Source organism: Hyla sarda, chromosome 6 (genome assembly GCF_029499605.1).
Source record: "Hyla sarda isolate aHylSar1 chromosome 6, aHylSar1.hap1, whole genome shotgun sequence".
Classification (NCBI taxonomy): domain Eukaryota; kingdom Metazoa; phylum Chordata; class Amphibia; order Anura; family Hylidae; genus Hyla; species Hyla sarda.
The window spans coordinates 259082318-259109302 of NC_079194.1; the positions used below are offsets into that span (position 1 = coordinate 259082318).

General features: G+C 41.8%; 1 protein-coding gene across 2 annotated transcripts in view; it reads right to left on the reverse strand.

Annotated features, from left to right (window-relative positions):
* The window catches only part of FRMD8 (FERM domain containing 8), a 134414-nt gene that overhangs the window by 60308 nt on the left and 47121 nt on the right, over nt 1-26985 (reverse strand). For both annotated transcript variants that reach the window (XM_056527078.1, XM_056527079.1), the window contains exons 5-8: nt 20677-20735; nt 12489-12655; nt 8630-8842; nt 8395-8518 (exon numbers count right to left, since the gene is read on the reverse strand). In XM_056527078.1, coding sequence (XP_056383053.1) covers nt 8395-8518; nt 8630-8842; nt 12489-12655; nt 20677-20735 — 563 coding nt within the window. The remainder of the gene's footprint in view (nt 1-8394; nt 8519-8629; nt 8843-12488; nt 12656-20676; nt 20736-26985) is intronic.

Here is a 26985-nt window from a genome sequence, read left to right on the forward strand (position 1 = left end):
TCCTAAATGCGACATGCCCCACAAAAATCATTTCAGCTAAATTTGCTTTCCAAAGGCCAAATGTGACTCCTCTTCTGAGCATTGTAGTTCACCCGCAGAGCATTTTACGTCACCACATGGGGTTACAAATTTTGGGGGGCATATTCTCCTATTACAGTTTGTAAAAATGGTAAATTTGGGAAAAATTCAAAAATAGTATACCAGGTGTTTTTTTTTTTTTGCTGTTCTGGCACAATAGGGGCTTCCAAAATGTGACATGCCCCCCAAAAACCATTTCAGCAAAATTCACTCTCCAAAATCCCATTATCGCTCCTTCCCTACTGAGCCCTCTACTGCGTCTGCCGAACTATCGACATACACATGAGGTATTTCCTTACTCGAGAGAAATTAGATTGCAAAATTTGGGGGGCTTTTTTTCCTATTACCCCTTGTAAAAATTCAAAAACTGGGTCTATAAGAACATGAGAGTGTAAAAAAATGAAGATTTTGAATTTTCTCCTTCACTTTGCTGCAACAGCTAAAGGTTAACAAACTTTCTGAATGTCCCTTTGAATATTTTGAGGGGTGCAGTTTTTATAATGGGATCAGTTTTGAAGCGGATTTGAAGGGCCTTCATATTAGAAATATCCCACAATTGAACTGGTCCCTGAAAAATTCCAATTTTGAAATTTTTCTGAAAAATTGGAACATTGCTGCTGAACTTTGAAGCCCTCTGATGTCTTCCAAAAGTAAAAACATAACTTTATGATGCAAATAAAGTAGACATATTGTATATGTGAATCAATATATGATTAATTTGGTATGTCTATTTTCCTTACAAGCAGAGAGCTTCAAAGTTAGAAAAATGCAAAATTTTCTATTTTTTTCATCAAATTTTTTTATTTTTCACAATGAAATGATGCAAGTATCGACAAAAATTTACCACTAACTAAGAATATATCACAAAAAAAAAAAAAAAACATCAATCTGTGAATCAGAATGAAAAGTAAAAGCATCCCAGAGTTATTAATGTTTAAGGTGAAAATGGGCTTGGTCCTGTACGGTAAATGGCGTAAAAGTAAATAAAATATTTCACTCCTGGACCCAAGTAGCACAATTTCTTGGGCCAGCCCTGCCTCCACAATCTTGCAGGCTTCCATAATTAAAGTTGTACTGGGGTGCAGTAAAGCTTATCCCCTATCCAAAGTATAGTATAAGTGTCAGATATCAGGGGGTCCGACAGCTGGGACCCCCCATGATCTCCAGCACGGTACTCCGGCTCTCCCCAGGGAAGGAGTGTGTTGGCTGCCTTTATGTATCTCTATGGGAGAGCCAGAGATACAGAATTCTGGTATCTCCTTTGCATAGGGGATACATTTTACTGCAGCACAGTACTCCTTTAAAGAGAGGATACCCTTTATCCCAAAATAGATTTTGCCTAATCTGCCCAAAGGGTATGTTACATTTCCATTTTTTTTTAATTACAGATCTTAAAGTTAAGATAGCTGTTAGCACTGACCTCTTTAACCCCTTAAGGACTCAGCCCATTTTGGCCTTAAGGACTCAGACAATTTAATTTTTAGGTTTTCATTTTTTCCTCCTCACCTTCTAAAAATCATAACTCTTTTATATTTTCATCCACAGACTAGTATGAGGGCTTATTTTTTGCGCGACCAGTTGTCCTTTGTAATGACATCACTCATTATATCATAAAATGTATGGTGCAACCAAAAAACACTATTTTTGTGGGGAAATTAAAACGAAAAACGCAATCTTGCTAATTTTGGAAGGTTTTGTTTTCACGCCGTACAATTTATGGTAAAAATGACGTGTGTTCTTTATTCTGAGGGTCAATACAATTAAAATGATACCCATTATTATATACTTTTATATTATTGTTGCGCTTAAAAAAAAATCACAAACTTTTTAACCAAATTAGTACGTTTATAATCCCTTTATTTTGATGACCTCTAACTTTTATTTTTCCGTATAAGTGGCGGTATGGGGGCTCATTTTTTGCGCCATGATATGTACTTTTTTTTGATACCACATTTGCATATAAAAAAAACTTTTAATACATTTTTTATAATTTTTTTTTTTATAAAATGTATTAAAAAAGTAGGAATTTTGGACTTTTTTTTTTTTTTTCGTTCACGCCGTTCACCGTACGGGATCATTAACATTTTATTTTAATAGTTCAGACATTTACGCACGCGGCAATACCAAATATGTCTATAAAAAATGTTTTTTACGCTTTTTGGGGGTAAAATAGGAAAAAACGGACGTTTTACTTTTTTATTGGGGGAGGGGATTTTTCACTTTTTTTTTACTTTTACATTTTTTTTACATTTTTTTTTACACTTGAATAGTCCCCATAGGGGACTATTCATAGCAATACCATGATTGCTAATACTGATCTGTTCTATGTATAGGACATAGAACAGATCAGTATTATCGGTCATCTCCTGCTCTGGTCTGCTCGATCACAGACCAGAGCAGGAGACGCCGGGAGCCGCACGGAGGAAGCAGAGGGGACCTCCGTGCGGCGTTATGAATGATCGGATCCCCGCAGCAGCGCTGCGGGCAATCCGATCGTTCATTTAAATCGCGAACTGCCGCAGATGCCGGGATCTGTATTGATCCCGGCACCTGAGGGGTTAATGGCGGACGCCCGCGAGATCGCGGGCGTCGGCCATTGCCGGCGGGTCCCTGGCTGCGATCAGCAGCCGGGATCAGCCGCGCATGACACGGGCATCGCTCCGATGCCCGCGGTTATGCTTAGGACGTAAATGTACGTCCTGGTGCGTTAAGTACCACCTCACCAGGACGTACATTTACGTCCTGCGTCCTTAAGGGGTTAAGCCCTTTAGCACAACTCCAATCCTGAGTGCTGCGTCTGGCTCCTTCCAATGGGGCCCATCTTCTCCTCTGACTGCTTCACGTACTGATCACTGGAAGAGGAGGTGGGCAAGTAGGAGATCCTGCAACTGTCACTCCTATTGGTCTGTCAATACTGACAAACCAGTAGTAGTGATTGCCGGCCGGGGACCTCTATAATTGGTCCATGGCCGACTTTAGGCATGCTTGGCTGTGCTGTATAGCAGAGTTCATTTATCTGTTACAGCGCCTGGCGGCACTGTAACAGATGTCAGTTTATTGGCAGTTTATAGCAATCAGGTGTCTGCACATGGTGTTGCGGCAAGTCATCCTTTTTCATCACGCACATGTACCCGATTTTGTGGAAAAGGTTTGAAGTGTAATTTTTCCTTGGTCTATGTAAACATTTAAAAAATGTTTTCCACCGGAGTACCCCTTTTAATCAACTGGTGCCAGAAAGTTAAACAGCCTTGTAAATGAGAAAAAAAGAAAGGTGTGCGCAGCTCACAACCAAGTCTCCGAGGCTTAATGCGGTTAAAAGATAGATCCCCACCAATCGAAAATGTATTAAATTATAAATACAAGTTAACCCCACCTCAAGGATACTGCCCTACTGGGCACACAATGAAAAGGAAACAGTTCGTTTGAAAAAATGTGGAATATTTATTATAATTAAAAGTTACCTAAAATAAGCATAAAATATAACATAATATTAGAGCGAATTAATTAAATAACAATTCTTATGCCATTGGGTCCGAATGGCAAAAAAATATAAGATAGTGGGTGTAGTACTGCCGATGATATAAAAGTCTGCAATTCTGTTTGGTGCAAAAGGCCGATAATCTGGAGGAGGCTGATAATCCGGCAATTAGATGTTATGTGTTTTTAAGTCTCTGCAGAAGTTAAAACATGCTGCCCATAGTCTTTGTGTACATGAATAGTTTTCTCACGTTATCCAGAGCCGCTGGTCCCGTACTGCGACGGGCTGGTGTTGGCAGATCCTGCTGTTGCTGTAAGGTCACTGGCGGTTGTTATAAAAGGAGATCCTCACGAGCCTGCGGAGCTCTGGCATGAGAATCCTCTGTGCGGGGTCTGTACTGGCAGTGTGCCCGTGTTGGACCCTCGCTGCAGATCTTGTAGCAGGATACTCGAGGTGAGCGCAGACAAACTGGAAGTACACCCGGTGAGGAGGACAGCTGATTAAAAAAGCAGGTGCAATAGGCGGCCTCCTTTTTTTTGTATATCGGCTATGATGAAGTCGGCAGTGCTATATTGTATCGCTCAGCCTATGGCTGATATCCAAATCTGAACTGAGCGATACAGTATAGCACTGCCAACTTCATCATAGCCGATCTACAAAAAAAAAAGAAGGAGGTCGCCTATTGCACCTGCTTTTCTAATCAGCTGTCCTCACCGGGTGCACTTCCAGTTTGTCCGCGCTCACCTCGAGTATCCTGCTACAAGATCTGCAGCGAGGGTCCGACACACCAACACGGGCACACTGCCAGTACGGACCCCGCACCGAGGAGTATTATGCCAGAGCTCCGCAGGCAGTGACTTACAGCAACCGCAGGATCTGCCGACACCGGTCCGTTGCAGTATGTGACCAGCGGCTCTGGATATGGTGAGAAAACTATTCATGTACACAAAGACTACGGGCAGCATGTTTTAACCTCTGCAGAGACTTAAAAACACATAACATTTAATTGCCGGATTATCGGCCTTTTACACCAAACAGAATTGCAGACTTTTATATCATCGGCAGTACTACACCCACTATCTTATATTTTTTTGCCATTAGGGCCCAATGGCATAAGAATTGTTATTTAATTCATTCACTCTAATATTATGTTATATTTTATGCTTATTTTAGGTAACTTAATTATAATAAATATTCCAATTTTTTTCAAACAAACTGTTTCCACTCATTTTCATTGTGTGCCCAGTAGGGCAGTATCCTTGAGGTGTGGTTAACTTGTATTTATTAGACTTGTAAATGACTTCTATAAAAAAAAAATATTTACCCTTCCAGAAATGTTTAGCACCTGTATACTACAGAGGAAATTCTTTTCTTTTTGAATTTCTTTTTCTGTCTTGTCCACAGTGCTCTCTGCTGACATCAGATGCCCGTATCAGGAACTGACAGAGCAGTAGAAAATCCCCACTGCAAACCTATGCTGCTCTGGACAGTTCCTGACATAGACAGAGGTGTCAGCAGAGAGCACTGTGGACAAGACAAAAAAAAAATAAAAAAATAAAAAATAGAATTTCCTCTGTAGCATACAGTTGCTAAAAAGAGCTGGAAGGGTAAAGATTTTTTAATAGAAGTCATTTACAAATCTGTTTAACTTTTTTTTGCTCCAGTTGGATTAATGAAAAAAAAAAAAAAAAAAAGGTTTTCCACTGGAGTAGCCATTTAACCCCTTAAGGACCAGGCCAATTTTCACTGTAGGACCAGAGCGTTTTTTGCACATCTGACCACTTTCACTTTAAGCATTAATAACTCTGGGATGCTTTTACCTATGAAGAGGTAAAAGGAAAAAAATCCTCAAACTGTGTAACCCAATTTCTCTTGAGTAAGAAAATACCTCATATGTGTATGTCAAGTGTTCGGCGGGCGCTGTAGAGGGCTCAGAAGGGAAGGAGCGACAATAGGATTTTGGATAGGGAGTTTTTCTGAAATGGTTTTTGGGGGGCATGTCACATTTAGGAAGCCCCTATGGTGCCAGAACAGCAAAAAAACAAACTAACACATGGCATACTATTTTGGAAACTACACCCCTCAAGAAATGTAATGAGGGGTACAGGGAGCCTTAACACCTCACAGGTATTTCACGACTTTTTGTTAAAGTTGGATGTGTAAATGAAAAAAAAATTTTTTTTTCACTAAAATGCTGTTTTTTTCCCAAATTTTACATTTTTACAAGGGGTAATAGGAGAAAATTACCCCCAAAATTTGTAACACCATTTCTTCTGAGTATGGAAATACCCCATGTGTGGACGTTAAGTGCTCTGCTGGCGAACTATAATGCTCAGAAGAGAAGGAGCGCCATTAAGCTTTTGAAAAGGGAATTTGTTTGGAATGGAAGTCGGGGGCCATGTGCGTTTACAAAGCCCCCCGTGGTGCCAGAACTGTGGACCTCCCCACATGTGACCCCATTTTGGAAACTACACCCCTGACAGAATTTAATAAGGGGTGCAGTGAGCATTTACACCCCACTGGCATTTTACAGATCTTTGGAACAGTGGGCTGTGAAAATGAAAAATTTAAATTTTTCATTTTCACGGACCACTGTTCCAAAAATCTGTCAGACCCCTGTGGGGCGTAAATGCTCACTGTACCCCTTATTACATTACGTGAGGGGTGTAGTTTCCAAAATGGAGTCACATGTGGGTATTTATTTTTTTTGCATTTATGTGAGAACCGCTGTAAAATCAGCCACCCCTGTGCAAATCACCAATTTAGACCTCAAATGTACATAGTGTGCTCTCACTCCTGAGCCTCGTTGTGCCCCCGCCGAGCATTTTACGCCCACATATGGGTATTTCCGTACTCAGGAGAAATTGCGTTACAAATTTTGGAAATACTGGGAGTTGTTGTTTTGCAACAGCTGGAGGCTCCGTTTTGGAAACACTGCCATATAAAAGTTTTAAATTTTTACTGGGGGGGGGGGGGACAGTGTAAGGGGGTGTATATGTAGTGTTTTACCCTTTATTTTGTGTTAGTGTAGTGTAGTGTAGTGTTTTTAGGGTACATTCACACTGGTGGCAGTTTACAATGAGCTTACAGCTAGGAGTATGCGCTGCGGCGAAAAATTTGCCGCAGCTCATACTTGAAGCAGGAAACTTACTGTAAACCTGCCTGTGTGAATGTACCCTGTACATTCACATGTGGGGGGGGGGGGGCAAACCTCCAGCTGTTGCAAAACTATAACTCCCAGCATGTACTGACCATCGAAGGGCATGCTGGGAGATGTAGTTATGCAACAGCTGAAGGTACACAACTCCCAGCATGCCGAGACAGCTGTTTGCTGTTAGGGCATGCAGGGATTTGCAGTTTTGCAACATCTGGAGGGTTACAATTTAGAGATCTCCAAACTGTGGACCTCCAGCTGTTACAAAACTACAAATCCCAGCATGCCCTCACAGCAAACTGCTGTTTGGGCATGCTGGGAGTTGTACTTTTGCAACATCTGGAAGGTTACAGTTTAGAGACCACTGTATAGTGGTCTCAAACTGTACCCTCCAGATGTTGCTAGGCAACTTACCAGCTTCCGTTGGATCCAGGGAGCCAGCCGCACAACAACGCCGGACTCCGATCTCCTCCACTGATGGTCGCCCACAGCCTCTCCCGCGGGGTAAGTGGACGTCGTCGACGGTCCTCTGTCGGTTCCCCATTCTGCCCCGCCTATTGTGGGTGGGCAGAATGGGGAAACCAAAAGTAAAGCCCCCCTGCCCCCGATCTGCTATTGGTGGTCGCGTCTAGGCCACCAATAGCAGGGATAGGAGGGGTGGCACCCCTGCCACCTCACTCCTATGCCTTCAGTGGGATCGTGGGTGTCTTGGACAACCGCGATCCCCGTTATATTCCGGGTCACCATAGACCCGTATGACCTGGAATAGCCGCAAATCGCAAGTGTGAATTCACTTGCGATTTGTGGCGATCGCCGACATGGGGGGGGGGGGGGTCTGATGAACCCCCCGTGGTGCCAGAACATGGGCATTTGCACGGGGTGCCTGCTGAAAGATATCAGCAGTCACCCCCGTCCGGTCCCCGCCCGGCACGCGACCGGGACCGAAATTCCCACGGGCGTACAGGTACGCCCTTGGTCCTTAAGTACCAGGGAGCAAAGGCGTACCTGTATGCCCTTGGTCCTTAGGTTAAGGTCCTTAAACCAAACCAAAAAGAAAACAGTGTGTGAACCGGTATGTGCTGTAAAATTAGGACCCCAATCACTACTATTGAAGCCTAAAATGTATTATTTGAAAAATTCTTTAGAACCCTCCCATACCGAGATTATATACTCAAAAAGATAAATTTGTTTAAGTAAAATTCAACATCTGTATTAAATGAGTTTAAGCAGATGTCTCATAAAATACAATATATTTAACATGCAGCCACATGTAATGCCACAGACAATGTTGACATGTAGTGAAGACAAACACAGTATACCACTGGATAAAACACCAGCATCACTAAACTACAGGTACTACATGGCTGTCTAGTTGTCTCTATACAGTACAGTGCCTGGATGAGCTGCTAGTGACCCCCAGAAGCTCCTGCCATCATCAAAAATGTAATTTGGCAACTTCTAGCAGCTCTTTCTGACTTGTATATGTACGGATTTGCTTTATCTTTATTAGTTAGCTGCTTATTTTTCCCTTATGCAAGGATGACATATTGGGACTTTGGAACCAAATTGTACATTGAGTTACATTCTCATGTAAATGCCCCAGAACTAATTACTGTAACTTTGTGAAGCCCTGTTCAGAAATACTTTGTTAAAACAAAATATAAAATAATCCAATACAAAATACCTTTTCCTTGCGGTCTATGACAGAAACACCTTCCATATTAATAGCTACTGACACAGTTTTACGCCCATTCCTGTTGAGGAAACTTTGAGAGGGCTTGTCCACTTCTCCATGGAAAAAAGCACATCTAAAAACAAAATCAAGGCAACTTAATTTGTTGGTAGGACTTAGCCCCAGATGCATAAAATCAGAGGGCAAATTCCTGGTGCATTCTGTTATTCCTCATCATCACACGTACCCATAGTAAGGCAGCTCATGGCACTTCTTCAGATACTCTCTGCAGGTAGTTACATCCCCATCTTCAGATGTAACATTTTCTGTAGCTGCTCTATATGTATTCACCAGAGTCTCTTCAAAACTTGCTTGTCGATTTCCTCTATTCCTAAATGCAGTCATTATCCCCATCTTCTTCTTGCATATATATGAAGGAAGAAAGGACTCCAGCTTTGGCCTGAAAGAGCAGCAGAAAAATAATTTAATTCATTAAGCTATCCCTTGTTGAAAACACATTGCACTGTTCTTTGTGACAACTAATAAATATTAAAGTGGGGCTCCTTACATTGGATTATCATTGGCCACACGATCCACTATTGTATAATCTAGCAACTATACTTCATCACTGATCAATCCTGACACTCAAATATGTTTTTATTTAATGGTTTTATTTTACAATTGTAGATGTTTTAATTTGAGGCAGTGATCTTACCTAGACTGCTTTTGACAGCATTCAGAGATTTGCTTTTTAGCAGCCAAATATACATAAATAACCAGTACTCTGAGATGTTCACTGACGTCTAGAGGGAGTTTGCTAAATGTTTTTCTGTGCAGGAAGGGAGCTGTGACCGTCACCTATTATCGATGGCGTATGCCTCAGATATTTATAAGTACGTGTCACCTTTCTTTGTAACCCTACCCATTATGATAATGAGGACACTGCTAAAGTAATCTCTACAGAACTGGAAATGTCAGAATATTAAGCTCATTGGCCACAGTGAAAAAACACAAGATTTCATAGTTGTGTTGTGGAAAATGAAAATTAATTAATAAAAAAAAATATATATAGCTTTAAACAATAGCCCATTTTCTGATGACAAATTCCCTTTAACCCCTTAACGACACAGGATGTAAATGTACGTGCTGGTGAGGTGGTACTTAACGCACCAGGACGTACATTTACGTCCTATACATAACCACAATCATCGGAGCGATGCTCGGGTCATGCGCGGCAGGTCGGGGCTGCTGATCGCAACCAGGGACCCGCTGGTAATGGCCGACTTCCGCGATCACACGGATGTCCGCCATTAACCCCTCAGATGCCGTGATCAATACAGATGCGGCACTTAATGTGGACGATCGGATCGCCCACAGAGCTGCCGTGGTGATCCGATCATCTGTAATGGCGGATGGAGGTCCCCTCACCTGCCTCCGTCCATCTGTCTCCCGGCGTCTTCTGCAGCTGTCTGGGCATGCTAGGAGTTGTAGTTTTGCAACAACTGGAGACACACTGGTTGGGAAACATTGTCTGTTTCTAACTCAGTGTTTCCTAACCTGTGTGCCTCCAGCTGTTGCAAAACTATAACTCCCAGCATGCACTAACAGACCATGCATGCTGGGAGTTGTGGTTTTGCAACAGCTGGTGCACCCCCCCTGTGAATGTCCAGGGTACATTCACATGGACGAGGCTTTTACAGTGGGTTTCTCGCATCTTGAGATGCAGCAAATTTTGCGCCGGGAAACTCGCTGTAATCCCCCGCCCATGTGACTGTACCCTAAAAACACTACACTACACTAACACAAAATAAAATAAAAAGTTAAAAACACTACATATACACATACCCCTACACAGCCCCCCCTCCCCCAATAAGAACATCCGGTACGCCACTGTTTCCAAAGCAGAGCCTCCAGCTGTTGAAAAACAACAACTCCCAGTATTGCTGGACAGCCGTTGACTGTCCACGCATGCTGGGAGTTTTGCAACAGCTGGAGGCACCCTGTTTGGGAATCACTGGCGTAGAATACCCCTATGTCCACCCCTATGCAAATCCCTAATTTAGGCCTCAAATGCGCACGGCGCTCTCACTTTGGAGCCCTGTCGTATTTCAAGGCAACAGTTTAGGGCCACATATGGGGTATCGCCGTACTCGGGAGAAATTGTGTTACAAGGTTTGGGGGGCTTTTTCTTCTTTAACCCTTCATGAAAAGGAAATGTTGGGGTCTACACCAGAATGTTAGTGTAAAAAAATTTAATTTTTTACACTAACATGCTGATGTTGCCCTATACTTTACATTTTCACAAGAGGTAAAAGGGAAAAAAGCCCCCCAAAATTTGTAACGCAATTTCTCCCGACTACAGAGATACCCCATATGTGAGCGCAAAGTGCTCTGGGGTCGCACAACAAGGCCCAGAAGGGAGAGCGCACCATGTAAATTTGAGGTGATTTGCACAGGGGTGGCTGATTGTTACAGCGGTTTTGACAAACGCAAAAAAAAAACCCACATGTGACCCCATTTCGGAAACGACACCCCTCACGGAATGTAATGAGGGGTGCAGTGAGAATTTACCCCCCACAGGTGTCTGACGGATCTTTGGAACAGTGGTCCGTGAAAATGAAAACTTGTACAGCCCACTGTTCCAAAGATCTGTCAGACACCAGTGGGGGGCAAATGCTCACTGTACCCCTTGTTACGTTCCTCAAGGGGTCTCGTTTCCAAAATGGTATGCCATGTGTTTTTTTTTTTGCTGTTCTGGCACCATAGGGGCTTCCTAAATGCGATATGCCCCCCGAGCAAAATTTGCTCTCAAAAAGCCAAATATGACTCTTCTGAGCATTGTAGTTCGCCCATAGTGCACTTCAGGTCAACTTATGGGGTACCTCCATACTCAGAAGAGAAGGGGTTACAAATATTGGGGGGTATTTCCTGCTATTAACCCTTGGAAAAATGTGAAATTTGGGGGGAAACACATTTTAGTGAAAAAAAATATTTTTTTTTTTACATATGCAAAAGTCGTGAAACACCTGTGGGGTATTAAGGCTCACTTTATTCCTTGTTATGTTTCTCAAGGGGTCTAGTTTCCAAAATGGTATGCCATGTGTTTTTTTTTTTTGCTGTTCTGGCACCATAGGGGCTTCCTAAATGCAACATGCCCCCCAAAAACCATTTCAGAAAAACGTACTCTCCAAAATCCCCTTGTCACTCTTTCGCTTCTGAGCCCTCTACTGCGCCCGCCGAACACTTTACATAGACATATGAGGTATGTGCTTACTCGAGAGAAATCGGGCTACAAATATAAGTATAAATTTTATCCTTTTACCCCTTGTAAAAATTCAAAAATTGGGTCTACAAGAACATGCGAGTGTAAAAAATGAAGATTGTGAATTTTCTCCTTCACTTTGCTTCTATTCCTGTGAAACACCTAAAGGGTTAAAATGATGACTGAATGTCATTTTGAATACTTTGGGGGGGTGCAGTTTTTATAATGGGGTCTTTTGTGGGGTATTTCTAATATGAAGACCCTTCAAATCCACTTCAAACCTGAACTGGTCCCTGAAAAATAGTGAGTTTGAAAATTTTGTGAAAAATTGGAAAATTGCTGCTGAACTTTGAAGCCCTCTGGTGTCTTCCAAAAGTAAAAACTCGTCACTTTTATGATGCAGACATAAAGTAGACATATTGTATATGTGAATAAAAATTTTTTTTATTTGTAATATACATTTTCCTTACAAGCAGAGAGCTTCAAAGATAGAAAAATGCAAAATTTTCAAATTTTTCATCAAATTTTAGGATTTTTCAAAAGGAAAGGATGCAAGTTACCACAAAAATTTACCACCATGTTAAAGTAGAATATGTCACGAAAAAACAATCTCGGAATCAGAATGATAACTAAAAGCATTCCAGAGTTATTAATGTTTAAAGTGACAGTGGTCAGATGTGCAAAAAACGCTCTGGTCCTTAAGGCCAAAATGGGCTTGGTCCTGAAGGGGTTAAAACCTGCAAAAAAGCTGCAAATCAAGCTCTGTGGTGGGAAATGACATTCAAATATCTAAAAAATATGTTGTTGAAAGCGTTATATACCTACTTTACAGGAACTAACATACCTTAGTGTAGAGGGTGTATGTTTTTCTTGTCTGTATGGTCCCAGCTCCAAACAGCAAGACAGACCACCCAATAGTTCACAGTCCTCTATATCACATGGGTACCTGCCCTCCAGAACATTGTATTTTGCCTCCTCATACAGCAGACGCAATATTCCCTCTTCAGAAATCTGCACAAGAATAAAATTAATCAAGTTAGGCCCAAATGTCAACTCAATTTCCCGATTTTTTTTTTTATAGCTACATAACCCACATGATTAGTATTATGCTTGATAGAAAACAGCAAATCATTTGAGAGGATCAGAAATATGGTTGTTATTAAACCAACTGTGAACCTCTGTGGACAAAACGTGATCTTCTGATATGACACAGGAACACACAAGTGTGAATATTGTATACATGGGGGTCTGTGCCCTCACTGTCTGCTAGAAATAATGGACTATTAGAATTAACTCCCAGCTGCCTTTCTTGTGAGTATTAAGCTGGCCATACACATTACATAAATCTCGACTGATCCTGCATATTTCAGCAATATACCAGAACTTGCATCCATAATTCAGCTCTCTGTTAACCCCTTAATGACCAAGCCCATTTTCACCTCAAGGACCAGGCCAATTTTATTTTTGCGTTTTCGTTTTTTCCTCCTCGCCTTCTAAAATCCATAACTCCTTTATATTTCCATGTACAGACCCATATAAGGGCTTGTTTTTTGCGTGACCAATTGTACTTTGTAATAAAACCTCTAATTTTACCATAAAATGTACGGCGAACCCCCAAAAAAAATTTTTAGGGAGGAAATTTAAATGAAAACCAAAATTTTGCACATTTTGGAGGGCTTTGTTTTCACACTGTACACTTTACGGTAAAAATGATGTGAGTTTATTCTGTGGGTCAATACGATTAAAATGATACCCATGGCTAGATACTTTAATATTTTTGTACCGCTTAAAAAAAAAAATCTAAAACTTTTTGTACAAAATCAGTAATCTAAAATCGCCCTATTTTGACCACCTATAACTTTTTCATTTTTCCGTATATAGGGCGGTATGAGGGCTTTTTTTTTTTTTTTTTTTTTTTAGATACCACATTTGCATATATAAAACTTTTAGATCATTTTTTATACATTTTTTTTAAATAAAATGTGACAAAAAAGCAGCATTTTTGGACTTTAATTTTTCGTCTTTACACCATTCACCGTACGGGATCATTAACATTATATTTTGATAGTTCGGACATTTACGCATGCGGCGATACCAAATATGTTTATTAAAAAAAAAAAAACGCTTTTTGGGGGTAAAATGGGAAAAACTGACAATTTTCATTTTCATTGGGGGAGGGGATTTTTCCCTTTTTTTTTTACATTTTATTTTAAAAAAAATATTTTTTTTATTTTATTATAATTTTTTATTTTATTTTTTTACACTTTTTATGTCCCCATCGGGGACTATCTATAGCAATCGTTTGATTGCCAATACTGTGCAGTGCTATGAATAGGACACAGCACTGCTCAGTATTATCGGTGATCTTCTGCTCTGGTCTGCTCGATCACAGACCAGAGCAGAAGACCCCGGGAGACGGCCGGAGCTAGGTAAGGGGACCTCCGGCTGTCATGCTGGATGATCAGATCCCCGCGACAGTGCTGCGGGCGATCCGATCATCCAATCAAAGTGCCGCAATGCTGCAGATGCCGTGATCTGTATTGATCACAGCATCGGAGGGGTTAATGGCGGACATCCACACATAATGCAAATATAAATACAAAGGTATTTATATTTGTATATATATATATATATATATATATATATATATATATATATATATATATATATATATATAGACACTACATAATGGTAGTGTCTATATAGACAGTGGTAACTTACAGCAGCATAATAATGGTGTCAGTATAGCAGCTTAAAGCAATTTGCTATAACTGACACCATTATTATGCTGCTATAAGTTACTACTTTCTATATAGACACTACCATTATGTTATTATAGCTTACTATTACCTTTGTATTTATATATGCATTATGTGTTACAATTTATGAAATATCTTAAAGGAGTACTCTAGTGCAGAGTATTCCTGCTCCGTTCTGCCCGGGCTGCAAAATAAATGAAAATGAACCATCACTCACCTTCCTGGTTTCCCGTGGAGCGCCACTACAGGTGTTCAGTCCTCCGGTCCATCCTCTTCATACTTCCGGGTGTAACGAAGCGTCACATGGCGCTCAGCCTATCGCCGGCCGCCGCGATGTTCAGCCTCGGCCGGTGATAGGCTGAGCGCCATGTGACGCTTCGTTACACTCGGAAGTATGAAGGAGATGCACCGGAGGACCGAACAGCTGTAGTGGCGCTCCGCGGGAACCCAGGGAGGCAAGTGATGGTTCATTTTCATTTATTTTGCAGCCCGGGCAGAACGGAGCAGGAATACTCTGGACTAGAGTACTTTCTAACCCCTTAAGGACCCAGCCCATTTTCCCCTTAAAGGGGTACTCCCACCTTAGACATCTTATCCCCTATCCAAAGGATAGGGTATAAGATGTCTAATCGCGGGGGTCCCGCTGCTGAGGACCCCTGCATTATTGCATGCGGCACCCACCTGTTTTTTCACCGGAACCGCTGGAGGGTCTGAGTCGCGACTCCGGGAACGGAAGTCCATGATGTCAGGACTCCGCCCCCGTGTGACATCATGCGCCGCCCCTCAATGCAAGTCTATGGGAAGTGGCGTGACGGCCGGCTATCACGCCCCCTCCCGTAGGCTTGCGTTGAGGGGCGGAGCGTGACATCACACGGGGGCGGAGGCGTGACGTCACACGCCGTCGGCCCTGTGGTCACCGGTAATCAGACCCGGAGTGAACACGCTCCGGGGACTGATTACAGATGGGGTGCCGCGTGCAAGATCACGGGGGTCCCCAGCAGTGGGACTACCGCGATCAGGCATCTTATCCCCTATCCTTTGGATAGGGGATAAGACGTCTAAGCACCGGAGTACCCCTTTAACATGAATTGTGGTCAGCATAAGCATTATCAGTGTAATGGAGGTATTTCCGAATGCCCTAGAACTGCTTCCGTTTCGTTAGCAGAACCCGCTTTACAGTATGGTCGAGGACGTCCCCGCTCCAGTACTTCCTGAAACTGGGATGTGTGTGTGTGTGTGGGGTGGGGGGGGCAGGTGGTGGTGTTTGGGGTTCCGGTCGAAGTACCAGGGAGAGGGGGCGTACGCCCTGGGTCCCTAAGTGGTTAAACACATGCGCTTTTCAACATCATTATTTTTCAGTTGGTAATCTATGCGAATATTTGTTATATTATGTACACTCACCACACACTTTATAATTGCATTACTTACCATCAGGTACTCAATATAACTTCTAGGTTTGTAGTCCCGCTGACACGTCAATTCTTAGTATCGTTCGGCTACTTTGATTTTCCACTTTGTTTACCATCAGCTGCTAGCCTGTCTGTACTACTATTAGCCACTAGCTTGCCTTATTAGTTATTACGTCCGTTGACAAATAAGACCCGCTATTTCGTCTTCTCTCGATAAAACCATTTCGCAGTACGCATGTCCATTCAAGATATGCCCCAGCCGGCGGCAGTCACTGCACTTACATCATGATGCCTAATTGATCCATTCATAAAATTGGCGTTACTATGTTTACATATACATACGGATACTACTCCAACATGCATGGTCGTATTGCTTAAATATTTGAGCTTTCCCTATAAATTTTTAGTTTTAAATGCTTTGCAGATGTATCATTTCCTTTTTACATTTTGCTATTTTGCAATTTAGTTTTATTTCAATATACGTGACAATCTCTGTAAGTACAATATTTACCGGAAGAATTCATAGTTACATAGTACGGTCGAAAAAAGACATACGTCCATCAAGTTCAACCAGGGAATTGAAGGGTAGGGGTGTGGCGCGATATTGGGGAAGGGATGGGATTTTATATTTCTTCATAAGCATTAATGTTATTTTGTTCCAGGAATGTATCTAATCCTGTTTTAAAGCTGCTAATTTTTCCTGCTGTGACCAGTTCCTGAGGTAGACTGTCCCATAAGATCACAGTTCTCATGGTAAAGAAGGCGTGTCGCCCCTTTAGACTAAACTTTTTCTTCTCCAGACGGAGGGAGTGCCCCCTCGTCTTTTGGGGGGGGGGGGTTAACCTGGAACAGTTTTTCTCAATATTTTTTGTATGGGCCATTAATATACTTATATACGTTTATCATATCCCCCTTTAAACGTCTCTTCTCAAGACTAAACAATTGTAACTCCTTTAATCGCTCCTCATGGCTAAGATGTTTCATGCCCCATATTAGTTTAGTCGCTCGTCTCTGCACCCTTTCCAGCTCCACAGTGTCCCTTTTATGGACAGGTGACCAAAACTGAACAGCATATTCCAGGTGAGGCCGTACCAATGCTCTATAAAGGGGGAGAATTCCACTTGATCACATCCAGTTTACATTACGTAACTAGTTATGTTTTATAATAATGTTCTTTTAAAGAATTAATTTTTACTGTGTATACTCACAATAAGTTGTTTATGTGGTTGTTTTTGTGTTTTTTATTTTATATTGTAACTTATATATACACACACATGTACGATGTTGGGCTAATCACGCCCCCCCTGCCTATTGGCACTCTTTTTTGAATATACAGTGGTCCCTCAACATACGATGGTAATTCGTTCCAAACGACCCATCGTTTGTCGAATCCATCGTATGTCGAGGGATCCGTGCAATCTAAAATATAGGAAGCTGTACTCACCTGTCCCCGCCGCTCCGGACCAGGTCCTCACCGCTCCCGATGCTGTCCCAGGGGCTCCCGATGCTGTCCCGCTGCTCCGCTGTCTTCTTCGGGATCCTCCGGCTTCTTCCGCATCTTCTGCAGGGTCCGGGCCTCGCTTTCTGGTGACATTATTACGCTGCTGCGCCGGCGCGGCGTGTGTAGTGACGTAATAACGACGCCGGAAAGCGAGGCCCGGACCCCGGAGAAGATGCAGAAGACGCCGGAGGATCGCGAAGTGGACCCGGAGCAGCGGGAATAGGTAAGCGAACCTGCCCGGGATGCTTAAACTGCTATTCGACAGCAGCTTAAGCATTTTGCGCTGTCGGATAGCAGATAATGCGATGGCCCCGACATATAAAAGCATCGTATGTCGATGCTGACATCGACATGCGATGGCCCCTGAGAGGCCATGGTATGTTGATTTTATCATATGTCGGCGCCATCGCATGTCGGGGGGTTACTGTATATAGGGGCTGCGAGCCCAGTATGACACACATCTGCAATTGATCAAAGTAAAATATTACCCAAAACGCGTCTTGCCTTAGATGCACATGTAAACTGTCTTTTACAATAAAGAATGGTTTACAATAAAGAACGGTTCATCTATGCCATTTATTCAGGATAGCACCATCCTTGGAGTGCCTTTTTCAATTTCTCTACATTCAAGTGAATAGGGCAGGCTGCAATTCCTTGCACTTGCAAGTGGCCAATCATGTAAGTGGACATGGTATTTTTCCAGAAAAAAAAAAAAACAGTATGCGACACCTGTATGCGACATTTTCTGGAAACTCCTTGACCTTTAGCTACAATTTACTATAAATGCCACTAGAAGACAAACAATGCAAGCCATAACATCTCTCAATCCCGCTCTCAATTCGATTGGTAAGAACTGCTTATCATCCAACTAAAGACTAAAGTATCTTATTCTGTGAATCAGGCATAGACTACACGCGACAATAAACCTCAAGTGGAATAGAAGGACAAGGTATCCAGCTCCCAAAAATGGAAATTAAAAGTCCATCTTAAAAATGAAAAATCATAAAGGGGGTGGGTGTGAGTAACTAAAAATGATACAAAAACGCTGACGTGTTTTGAGCTAATTGATTCTTAATCATGGCAATTTGAACCACCAAGTAGTGGAGTCTTAAGTGTCAACAGTAACATTAAAAAGTATTTGTCTGCAACCAAGGAGATGGCTCTTCTCATGATCTTGTCTTAACACAAGTGTCTGGGATTCTAGTCTATATGGCGGTGAGCTGGTTCCTTTTCAGTAATTTTAATACATCAAGGGTTTACTTCAGTTTCTCCCATAGTTGAGCATGCATACACTTTGTCAATAACTATGGCACATACTAAAAACACCAGGAGTGGTTTCTTGGAACTTATCTGAATAAAATGAAATCAGTCAGTCATAAATTTAGATGATACATAAGTCCAGATTTATTAATATGCCCAAAACCAAGACTGTCTTATTGCCCATAGCAAGCAATCGCAGCTCAGCTTTCATGTCTTTAATGAGCTTTGGTAAAATGAAACTTGAGTTGTGATTGGTTGTTATGGGTAAAAATCAGACAGTTTTAGCAGACTTACCTAGGTTATATATTTGTATACACAATTATACATTTATTACACTATAAAAAAAAATGAATATACAAAGATACATTTGCCAAACCAAGAGATTGTAAATGACAATTTTTTCATGCACTCGTGACTCGTCTACATACATTTAATTTCGATTATTTTACAGATACTCTAAAAATAACCCACAAGCCATAGTATTAAGATCTGTTGTGCACCAAAATGAAACTCTGCTTTGCATGCAGAGTGAGCATGGGCCATGGGGCTGCATCATTCTATGGTGGATGGCTTGTTTCTTCTAAAATAATGGTTAGATAATCTAGGTTATAGGTGTTTGTTCAAGTGACAAATTCAACAAACAACATTAACAAATTCAATATCCACTACCATTGCCATTACCTCCTGCAGACCCCTTCCCGCCCCCCTCAAGACACATTGGCTGAAATGTATACAGCGAAGAGCAGGAAATACTCAACAATGAGGGAGTTTGGTCACAGGTGAGTTTCACGGATTATAAGATTGACAAAAAGACAAGTTCAACCTAAATCTGATAGTGCTGATCCAAAGGCAGGCAGGCAAAAAAAAAACAAAAAAAAAACTATAAGGCTGATGTCAATTGCCCCATAACAGGATAAACTAAGGTTGGTGATTACATTTATGTAGAAAAAAATAACTATTTTTGAAAATGCTATCTTTCCTTTTGCACAGGTTTTGATAAATCTCCCCAGTCTTTCATTGACAGAAATGATACATTAAAGGAAAACTGTCAGATATTTTCTCCCGCACTATCCACAGTACTGTTAGTGCGGGAGACGCTGATTAAAACGAGCCCTACCTTACCCGGAGCTGCCCGGCCATTTGCCCGCAATTGTAGTTTTATTCTATGTGTATATCTTGCTGTAACTGGCACGGGTGGGGCTTCTGCAGCTAACTGACACCGACGTCAGCGCCGCTTATGAATATTCATCCCCCCCTCCCTCCAGCTCTCCCTCTCTTCGCCGCTCCTATCTGGAGGGAGGGGGGATGAATATTCATAAGCGGCGCTGATGTCAGTGCCAGTTAGCTGCAGAAGCCCCAACAGTGCCAGTTACAGCAAGATATACACACAGAATAAAACTACAGTTGCGGGCAAACGGCCGGGCGGATCCGGGCAAGGTAGGGCTTGTTTTAATCAGCGTCTCCCACACTATCCAACAGTACTGTGGATAGTGCGGGAGAAAATATCTGACAGTTTTCCTTTAAAGAAAATGGCCCTCATTTACTTAGAAAATCGGGTTGTAAGTCAATCTTGCTTTCTTACCCGATTGCTTTTTCCCCTGGTATTTATTATTATGTTGCATCCTGTTTGTCGCTTGATTTTCAACTCCTCTGAGTTGTAGGGAAAAAAATCCACAACAATTCAACAAATTGGGGTTGGAAAGCTTTATAAATACGTGGGAAAGCTCAGAAATGTCGGGTTACGCCCCTTTTTCGGGGTTGAGAGAATCCAAATCGGGTGCATCGGGAAAAAATGTTACATCGTGTTGCAGACTGGCGCACGATGTCTGCGACATGTCGCAGACAAAGATGCGACAAAAAAACCTGACAAATCAAGTCGGGTTTAGAATAGTAAATGAGGGCCAATATGTACAGACAGGTAGCACAGGTGACACTGATGACAATGATGCTCCAAGTTGGCCCCGGAATGGAAGATGCAGCAGAAGATTGCGGGAGAACCAGAGCACGAAACAGGACGAGGTAAGTATCTTTGTCATCAGTGTCACGTGCACTACCGACAGGTTAATGCAGGTGACACAGATGACAGATTTCCTTTACACTCACCTGGAGTTCTCTACTTTTGGGAAAGAAAATATTTCTGCGAAACTGGAGTGTTGGTTCATCTGAAATTAGAAATAACAAAACTATTATAATGTATTACACAAGTTTACGCCTTAACAATTTAAGAGGTAAGAGCAGGGGTGGTAGCAGAAAAACCAGAGCTGGAGCAGAGTTTTCCCCCCCCTACTTTTATATGGCCTCACCATTATCTATATATATATAAAACTCAACGTGTGTGTGTGTGTGTGTGTGTGTTTATGTATGTTCCACAAAAACTTCCTAACGGCAAAAGATGTTAACATGAAACTTGGCAAACATGTTACTTATATGTCAGCAACAAACATAGGATAGGTGATTTAACCCTTATTCACTCCCATTTGCCAGGGGCGGGGCTAATGTTTAAAGTCCCATACAAGTCTATGGGAAATATATGTTACTGCATAACTCCCAAACGGCTGGAGATATTTCGATAATACTTGGTCACATGTTACTTATATGTCCACTTAAAATATAGGACAGTTAATTTAACCCTTTACTACCCCCATTTGTGAGGATTTGGGTTTTTGTTTAAAGTCCCATGCAAATCAATGGGAAATGTATCTTCCCACATAACTTCCGTACGGCTAGAGATATTTCAATACCTGGTACACATATTACGGGTCGGGATATGAGGACGGAATGGGAGGTCGAGACAGGAGGACGAGATTGCAGGTCGGGACAGGAGGACGGGACAGGAGGATGGGATATGACAAGAATATATGAGGACTGGATATGAAGTCAAAAGCTTCTTCCTTTGTTGATTTTCCTCCCCAAAAAGGATTAGTAAGGAAAAACCGGGCAACGCCGGGTACTCAGCTAGTATATTATAAATAAATATATAGAATATATAAATATATATATATTTTTTAGACATTGGACTATCCCTTTAAGATGCATAGAAAAATTATAGGGCAGCTGCAGCAGAAGCCAGAAGATTTTCTGCCATAGTAACATAGTTCTTAACCCCTTAAGGACCCAGCACATTTATACCTTAAGGACCCGGCCATTTTTTGAACATCTGACCACTATAACTTTAAACATTAATAAATCTGTTATGCTTTTACTTTTCATTCTGATTCAGAGATTGTTTTTTCGTGACATATTCTACTTTATGTTAGTGTTGAAATTTTGTCGATACTTTCATAATTTCTTGGTGAAAAATTCCAAAATTTTGCATTATTTTAACTTTGAAGCTCTCTGCTTATAAGGAAAATGGATATTCCAAATAAATTAATTATATATTGATTCACATATACAATATGTCTACTTTATGTTTGCATCATAAAGTTGACATGTTTTTACTTTTGGAAGACATCAGAGGGCTTCAAAAGTTCAGCAGGAATTTTCAAATTTTTCACATTTTCAAAATCGGAATTTCTCAGGGACCAGTTCAGTTTTGAAGTGGATTTGAAGAGCCTTCATATTAGAAATACCCCATAAATAACCCCATTATAAAAACTGCACCCCTCAAAGTATCCAAAATGACATACAGTAAGTGTGTTAGGTGTTTCACAGGAATAGCAGCAAAATAAAAGGAGAAAATTCCAAATCTTCCTTTTTTACACTCGCATGTTCTTGTAGACCCAGTTTTTAAATTTGTACAAGGGGTAAAAGAGAAATCACCCTAAAATGTGTAACCCAATTTATCTCGAATAAGGAAATCTCTCATATATGTATGTCAAGTGCTCTGTATGTGCACTAGAGGGCTCAGAAGGGAAGGAGCGACAATGGGATTTTGGAGCGCGAGTTTCTCCTAAATGGTTTTTGGGGGGCATGTCACATTTAGGAAGCCCCTATGGTGCCAGAAAAGCAAAAAATAAAAATAAAAAAACCCACATGGCATACTATTTTGGAAACTACACCCCTCAGGGAACGTAACAAGGGGTCCAGTGAGCCTTAACACCCCACAGGTGTTTGATGACTTTTCGTTAAAGTTGGATGTGTAAATTAATTTTTTTCTTTTTTTTACTAAAATGCTGGTTTTCCCCCCAAATTTTACATTTTTACAAGGGGTAATAGGAGAGAATGTCCCCCAAAATGTGTAACCCCATCTCTTCTGAGTATGGAAATACCCCATGTGTGGACATCAAGTGCACTGCGGATGTACTACAATGCTCAGAAGAGTCACATTTTGCTTTTGGAAAGCAAATTTTGCTAAAATGGTTTTTGGGGGGCATGTCACATTTAGGAAGCCCCTATGGTGCCAGAACAGCGTATAAAAAAAAACAACAACAAAAAAAAAAAAACACACACATGGCATACCATTTTGGAAACTACACCCCTCAAGGAATGTAACAAGGGGTACAGTGTTTAACGAATTTTCGTTAAAGTTGGTTGTGTAAATGAAAAAAAAAAATTATTCTTCAATAAAATGCTTTTTTCCCCCCAAATGTTACTTTTTTACAAGGGGTAATAGGAGAAAATTTGTAGCCCCTTCTTCTGAGTATGGAAATACCCCATAAGTGGAGAGAGAATTTGGTTGGAATAGAAGTCAGGGGCCTTGTGCGTTTACAAAGCCCCCCGTGGTGCCAAAACAGTAGACCCCCTCACATATGACCCCATTTTGCAAACTACACCCCTCACAGAATTTAATAAGGGGTGTAGTGAGCATTTACACCCGACTGGCGTCTGACAGGTCTTTGGAACAGTGGGCTGAGCAAATGAAAAATAACATTTTTCATTTTCATAGACCACTCTTCCTTAAATCTGTCAGACACCTGTGGGGCGTAAATGCTCACTGCATCCCTTACAACATTCCGTGAGGGGATGTAGTTTCCAAAATGGGGTCACATGTGTGTGTGGGGGGGTCCATTGTTCTGGCACAATGGGGGCTTTATAAACACACATGGCCTTCAAATTCGGACAAATTTTCTCGCCAAAAGCCCAGCGCTCCCTCTCTTCTGAGCATTGTAGTTTGCCCGCAGAGCACTTTACATCCACATATGGGGTATGTTCTTACTCCGAAGACATGGGGTTACAAATTTTGGGGGGCTTTTTTTCACAATTTTCCCTTGTGAAAATTAAAGATTTAGGGTAACACCAGCATTTTATTTTTATTTTTCCCATCCAAATTTAACGAAAATTCCTCAAACACCTGTGGGGTGTTAAGGCTCACTATACCCCTTGTCATGTTCCGTGGGGGGTGAAGTTTCCAAAATGGGGTCACATGTGGGTATTTATTTTTTTTGCGTTTATGTCAGAACCGCTGTAAAATCATCCAACCCTGTGCAAATCACCAATTTAGGCCTCAAATGTACATGGCGCTCTCACTCCTGAGACTTGTGTGCCCGCAGAGCATTTTACGCCCACATATGGGGTATTTGCGTACTCAAAAAGAAAAAAGACCCCCAATTTCTCCTAAGTCTTGTGAAAATAAAAAAGGATGGGGAAACACCAGCATGTTAGTATAAAAATTGTAATTTTTTTACACTAACAGGCTGGTGTAGACCCCAACTTTTCCCTATTCATAAGGGGTAAAAGGAGAAAAAGCCCCACAAAGTTTGTAACGCAATTTCTCCCAAGTACAGAAATACCCCATATGTGGCCCTAAACTGTTTCCTTGAAATACGACAGGGCTCCGAAGTGAGAGAGTGCCATGCTTATTTGAGGACTAAATTAGGGATTGCATAGGGGTGGACCGTCAGTGGCTATCCGGAGTTGTTGTTTTGCAACAGCTGGAGGCTCCGTTTTGGAAACACTGCCGTACTATATGTTTACATTTTTATTGGGGGGGGGGGGGGAACGGACGGACGGACAGAACAGTGTAAGGGGCTGTATATGTAGTGTTTTACCCTTTATTTTGTGTTAGTGTAGTGTAGTGTTTTTAGGGTACAGTCACACGTGGGGGTTTACGGTGAGTTTCCCGCTAGGAGTTTGAACTGCGGCTGTCAGTGCATGCTGGGAGTTGTACTTTTGCAATAGCTGGAGGCACACTGGTTGAAAAACCTTCAGTTAAGTTCTTTTATCTAACTCAGTATTTTCCAACCAGTGTGCCTCTAGCTGTTGCAAATCTACAACTCCCAGAATGTACTGATCGCCGAAGGGCATGCTGGGAGATGTAGTTATGCAACAGCTGGAGGTACGCAACTACAACTCCCAGCATGCTGAGAAAGCTGTTTGCTGTTCGTGCATGCTGGGAGTTGTAGTTTTGCAAGATTTAGAGGGCCCCGGTTTAGAAACCACCGCACAGTGATCTCCAAACTGTAGCCCTCCAGCTGTTGCAAAACTACAAATCCCAGCATACCCAAACAGCAAACAGCTCCGACACAGATCGTCGCCCACAGCCTCGCCCGCAGGGTAAGTGGACTTAATCGCCGGTCCTCTTCGGTTTCCCAGTCATGCCCCGCCTATTGTGGGTCGGCAGGATGGGGAAAATTAAAGTAAACCCCCCGCCCCGATCTGCTATTGGACGTCATTTATAGATGCCCAATAGCAGGGATAGGAGGGGTGGCAAGTGGGTGTTTTGGACACCTACAATCCCCCTTATTTTCCGGGTCACCATAGACCCTTATGAACCGGAATAGCCGCAAATCGCAAGTGTGAATTCACCTGCGATTTGTGCCGATCGAGAACATGGGGGGGGTCCAATGATCACCCTGGGCATTTGCACGGGGTGCCGGCTGATCGATATCAGCAGTCACCTCGGTCCGGTCACCGCCCGTCAGGAATCGAAATTCCCACGGGCGTACAGGTACGCCCTTGGTCCATAAGTACCAGGGAGCAAAGGCGTACCTGTATGCCCTTGGTCCTTAACAGGTTAAGGATCATCTCTCTATGTGAGGAGCACAAAGTTTTAAATAGCAAAGTTCTAGGGGGCAAGCAAGGAGCCCTCTCTATCCCAAACATAGTTGAAAAGATTTATTTAGCCAGGATTGGCAAAAATCAGCTACAACCAGCCCTCCTCCTTCAGCTAGGCCAATTAGCCTTCTATTACAGCATCTAGAGCTGTCCTCCATTTCATTTACCCTTTCTTTCATTAGCCAGTTTTCTTTTCTCAATGTCTCATATTTACTAGATACCGATCCCAAATCCATCTGTAGTACTGGTACAATTATTTTCATTTTATTCATTCTTTCCCTAAGTTTGTTGTTATGGTCTCTAATAATGATAACCTCATATTTAGTTCCACCAACTTCTTCTGTCAAGTTTCCCCAAGGCTACATTACACTTTTGTACTTCAGATAGAATCGATTCCAGTATCTGTGTTTTATTTATTTTAGTTGTTTCCTCCTCTACCAATCCCGATTCTGAGCAAGGTAAAATATAGATCAAAAGGTATTTTACATGTAAAGACATGTATATTATTATGCATACAGGTATTAGGGCTTATAACTACACTGACTTGAGCATTTAACATTTTCTAACTAATGACAGTAGCGTTTTAACCTCTTAGTGGCCGCCATAAAAAGGTGTATTGGCAGTCATTTAGGGTACTTATTCTAGCCTGCTGTGTTTTTAAGGCAGGGCTAGAATAAATCAGTGCTCTTGTGAAGGTCTCAAGGCTTGCCATGGGTTTCGGTGTACCTGGCCATGCTATACAGCATGGCTGGGTATATTATCTGTCAGTGTCATGATATAGTAGAGATTCCACTATACAGTGAAGGGAGCAAGTTGCTTCTGGTTGAGTTTGTCTTCTTAGATCTAAACACAGCAGCACTGCTGAACAGTTGATAGGCAGGGTGCCGATGCACGGCACTGCTGTGGATCCACAATTATAGCCTAGCCTCAATTTTTGCCCAGAAAAAAAACAAAAAGGTAGGATCACACTTGCATTTTGCTGCACTTTTTCTGCAGCTGACTTTGCTACCCATTGATTTCAATACGTAGTAAAATAAGCAGCAGCAAAATACAGAATGTTTGACCCTACTCCAAGTATTTATGGCATAGTCATGGGTAGAGAGATCCCTTTAAGAATACAGTGGATTTATAATCTAAGCCTACTGTTTTCTTTGTTTAATTATTAGCCAAATGGAACAAATATTTGTGATAATGTAAGAGACCTTTTCCCTATACAGTACTATGTTGTCCTTGCACAAGGCAACACATTATGACAGATTTATTTTCTGAATACGGTGTCATACTGAAAGTCATTAAAGGGGTATTTCGGCCTTATAGATCTTATCCCCTTATCCAAAGGATAGGGGGATTAGATGTCTGATGGCAGGGTCCCAGCGGCAGGGCCCCTGTGATCAGACACCTTATCCCCTATCCTTTGGATAGGGAATAAGATGTAGAAGGCCTAGATTCCCCTTTAAACTTCATACAACAAGGAAA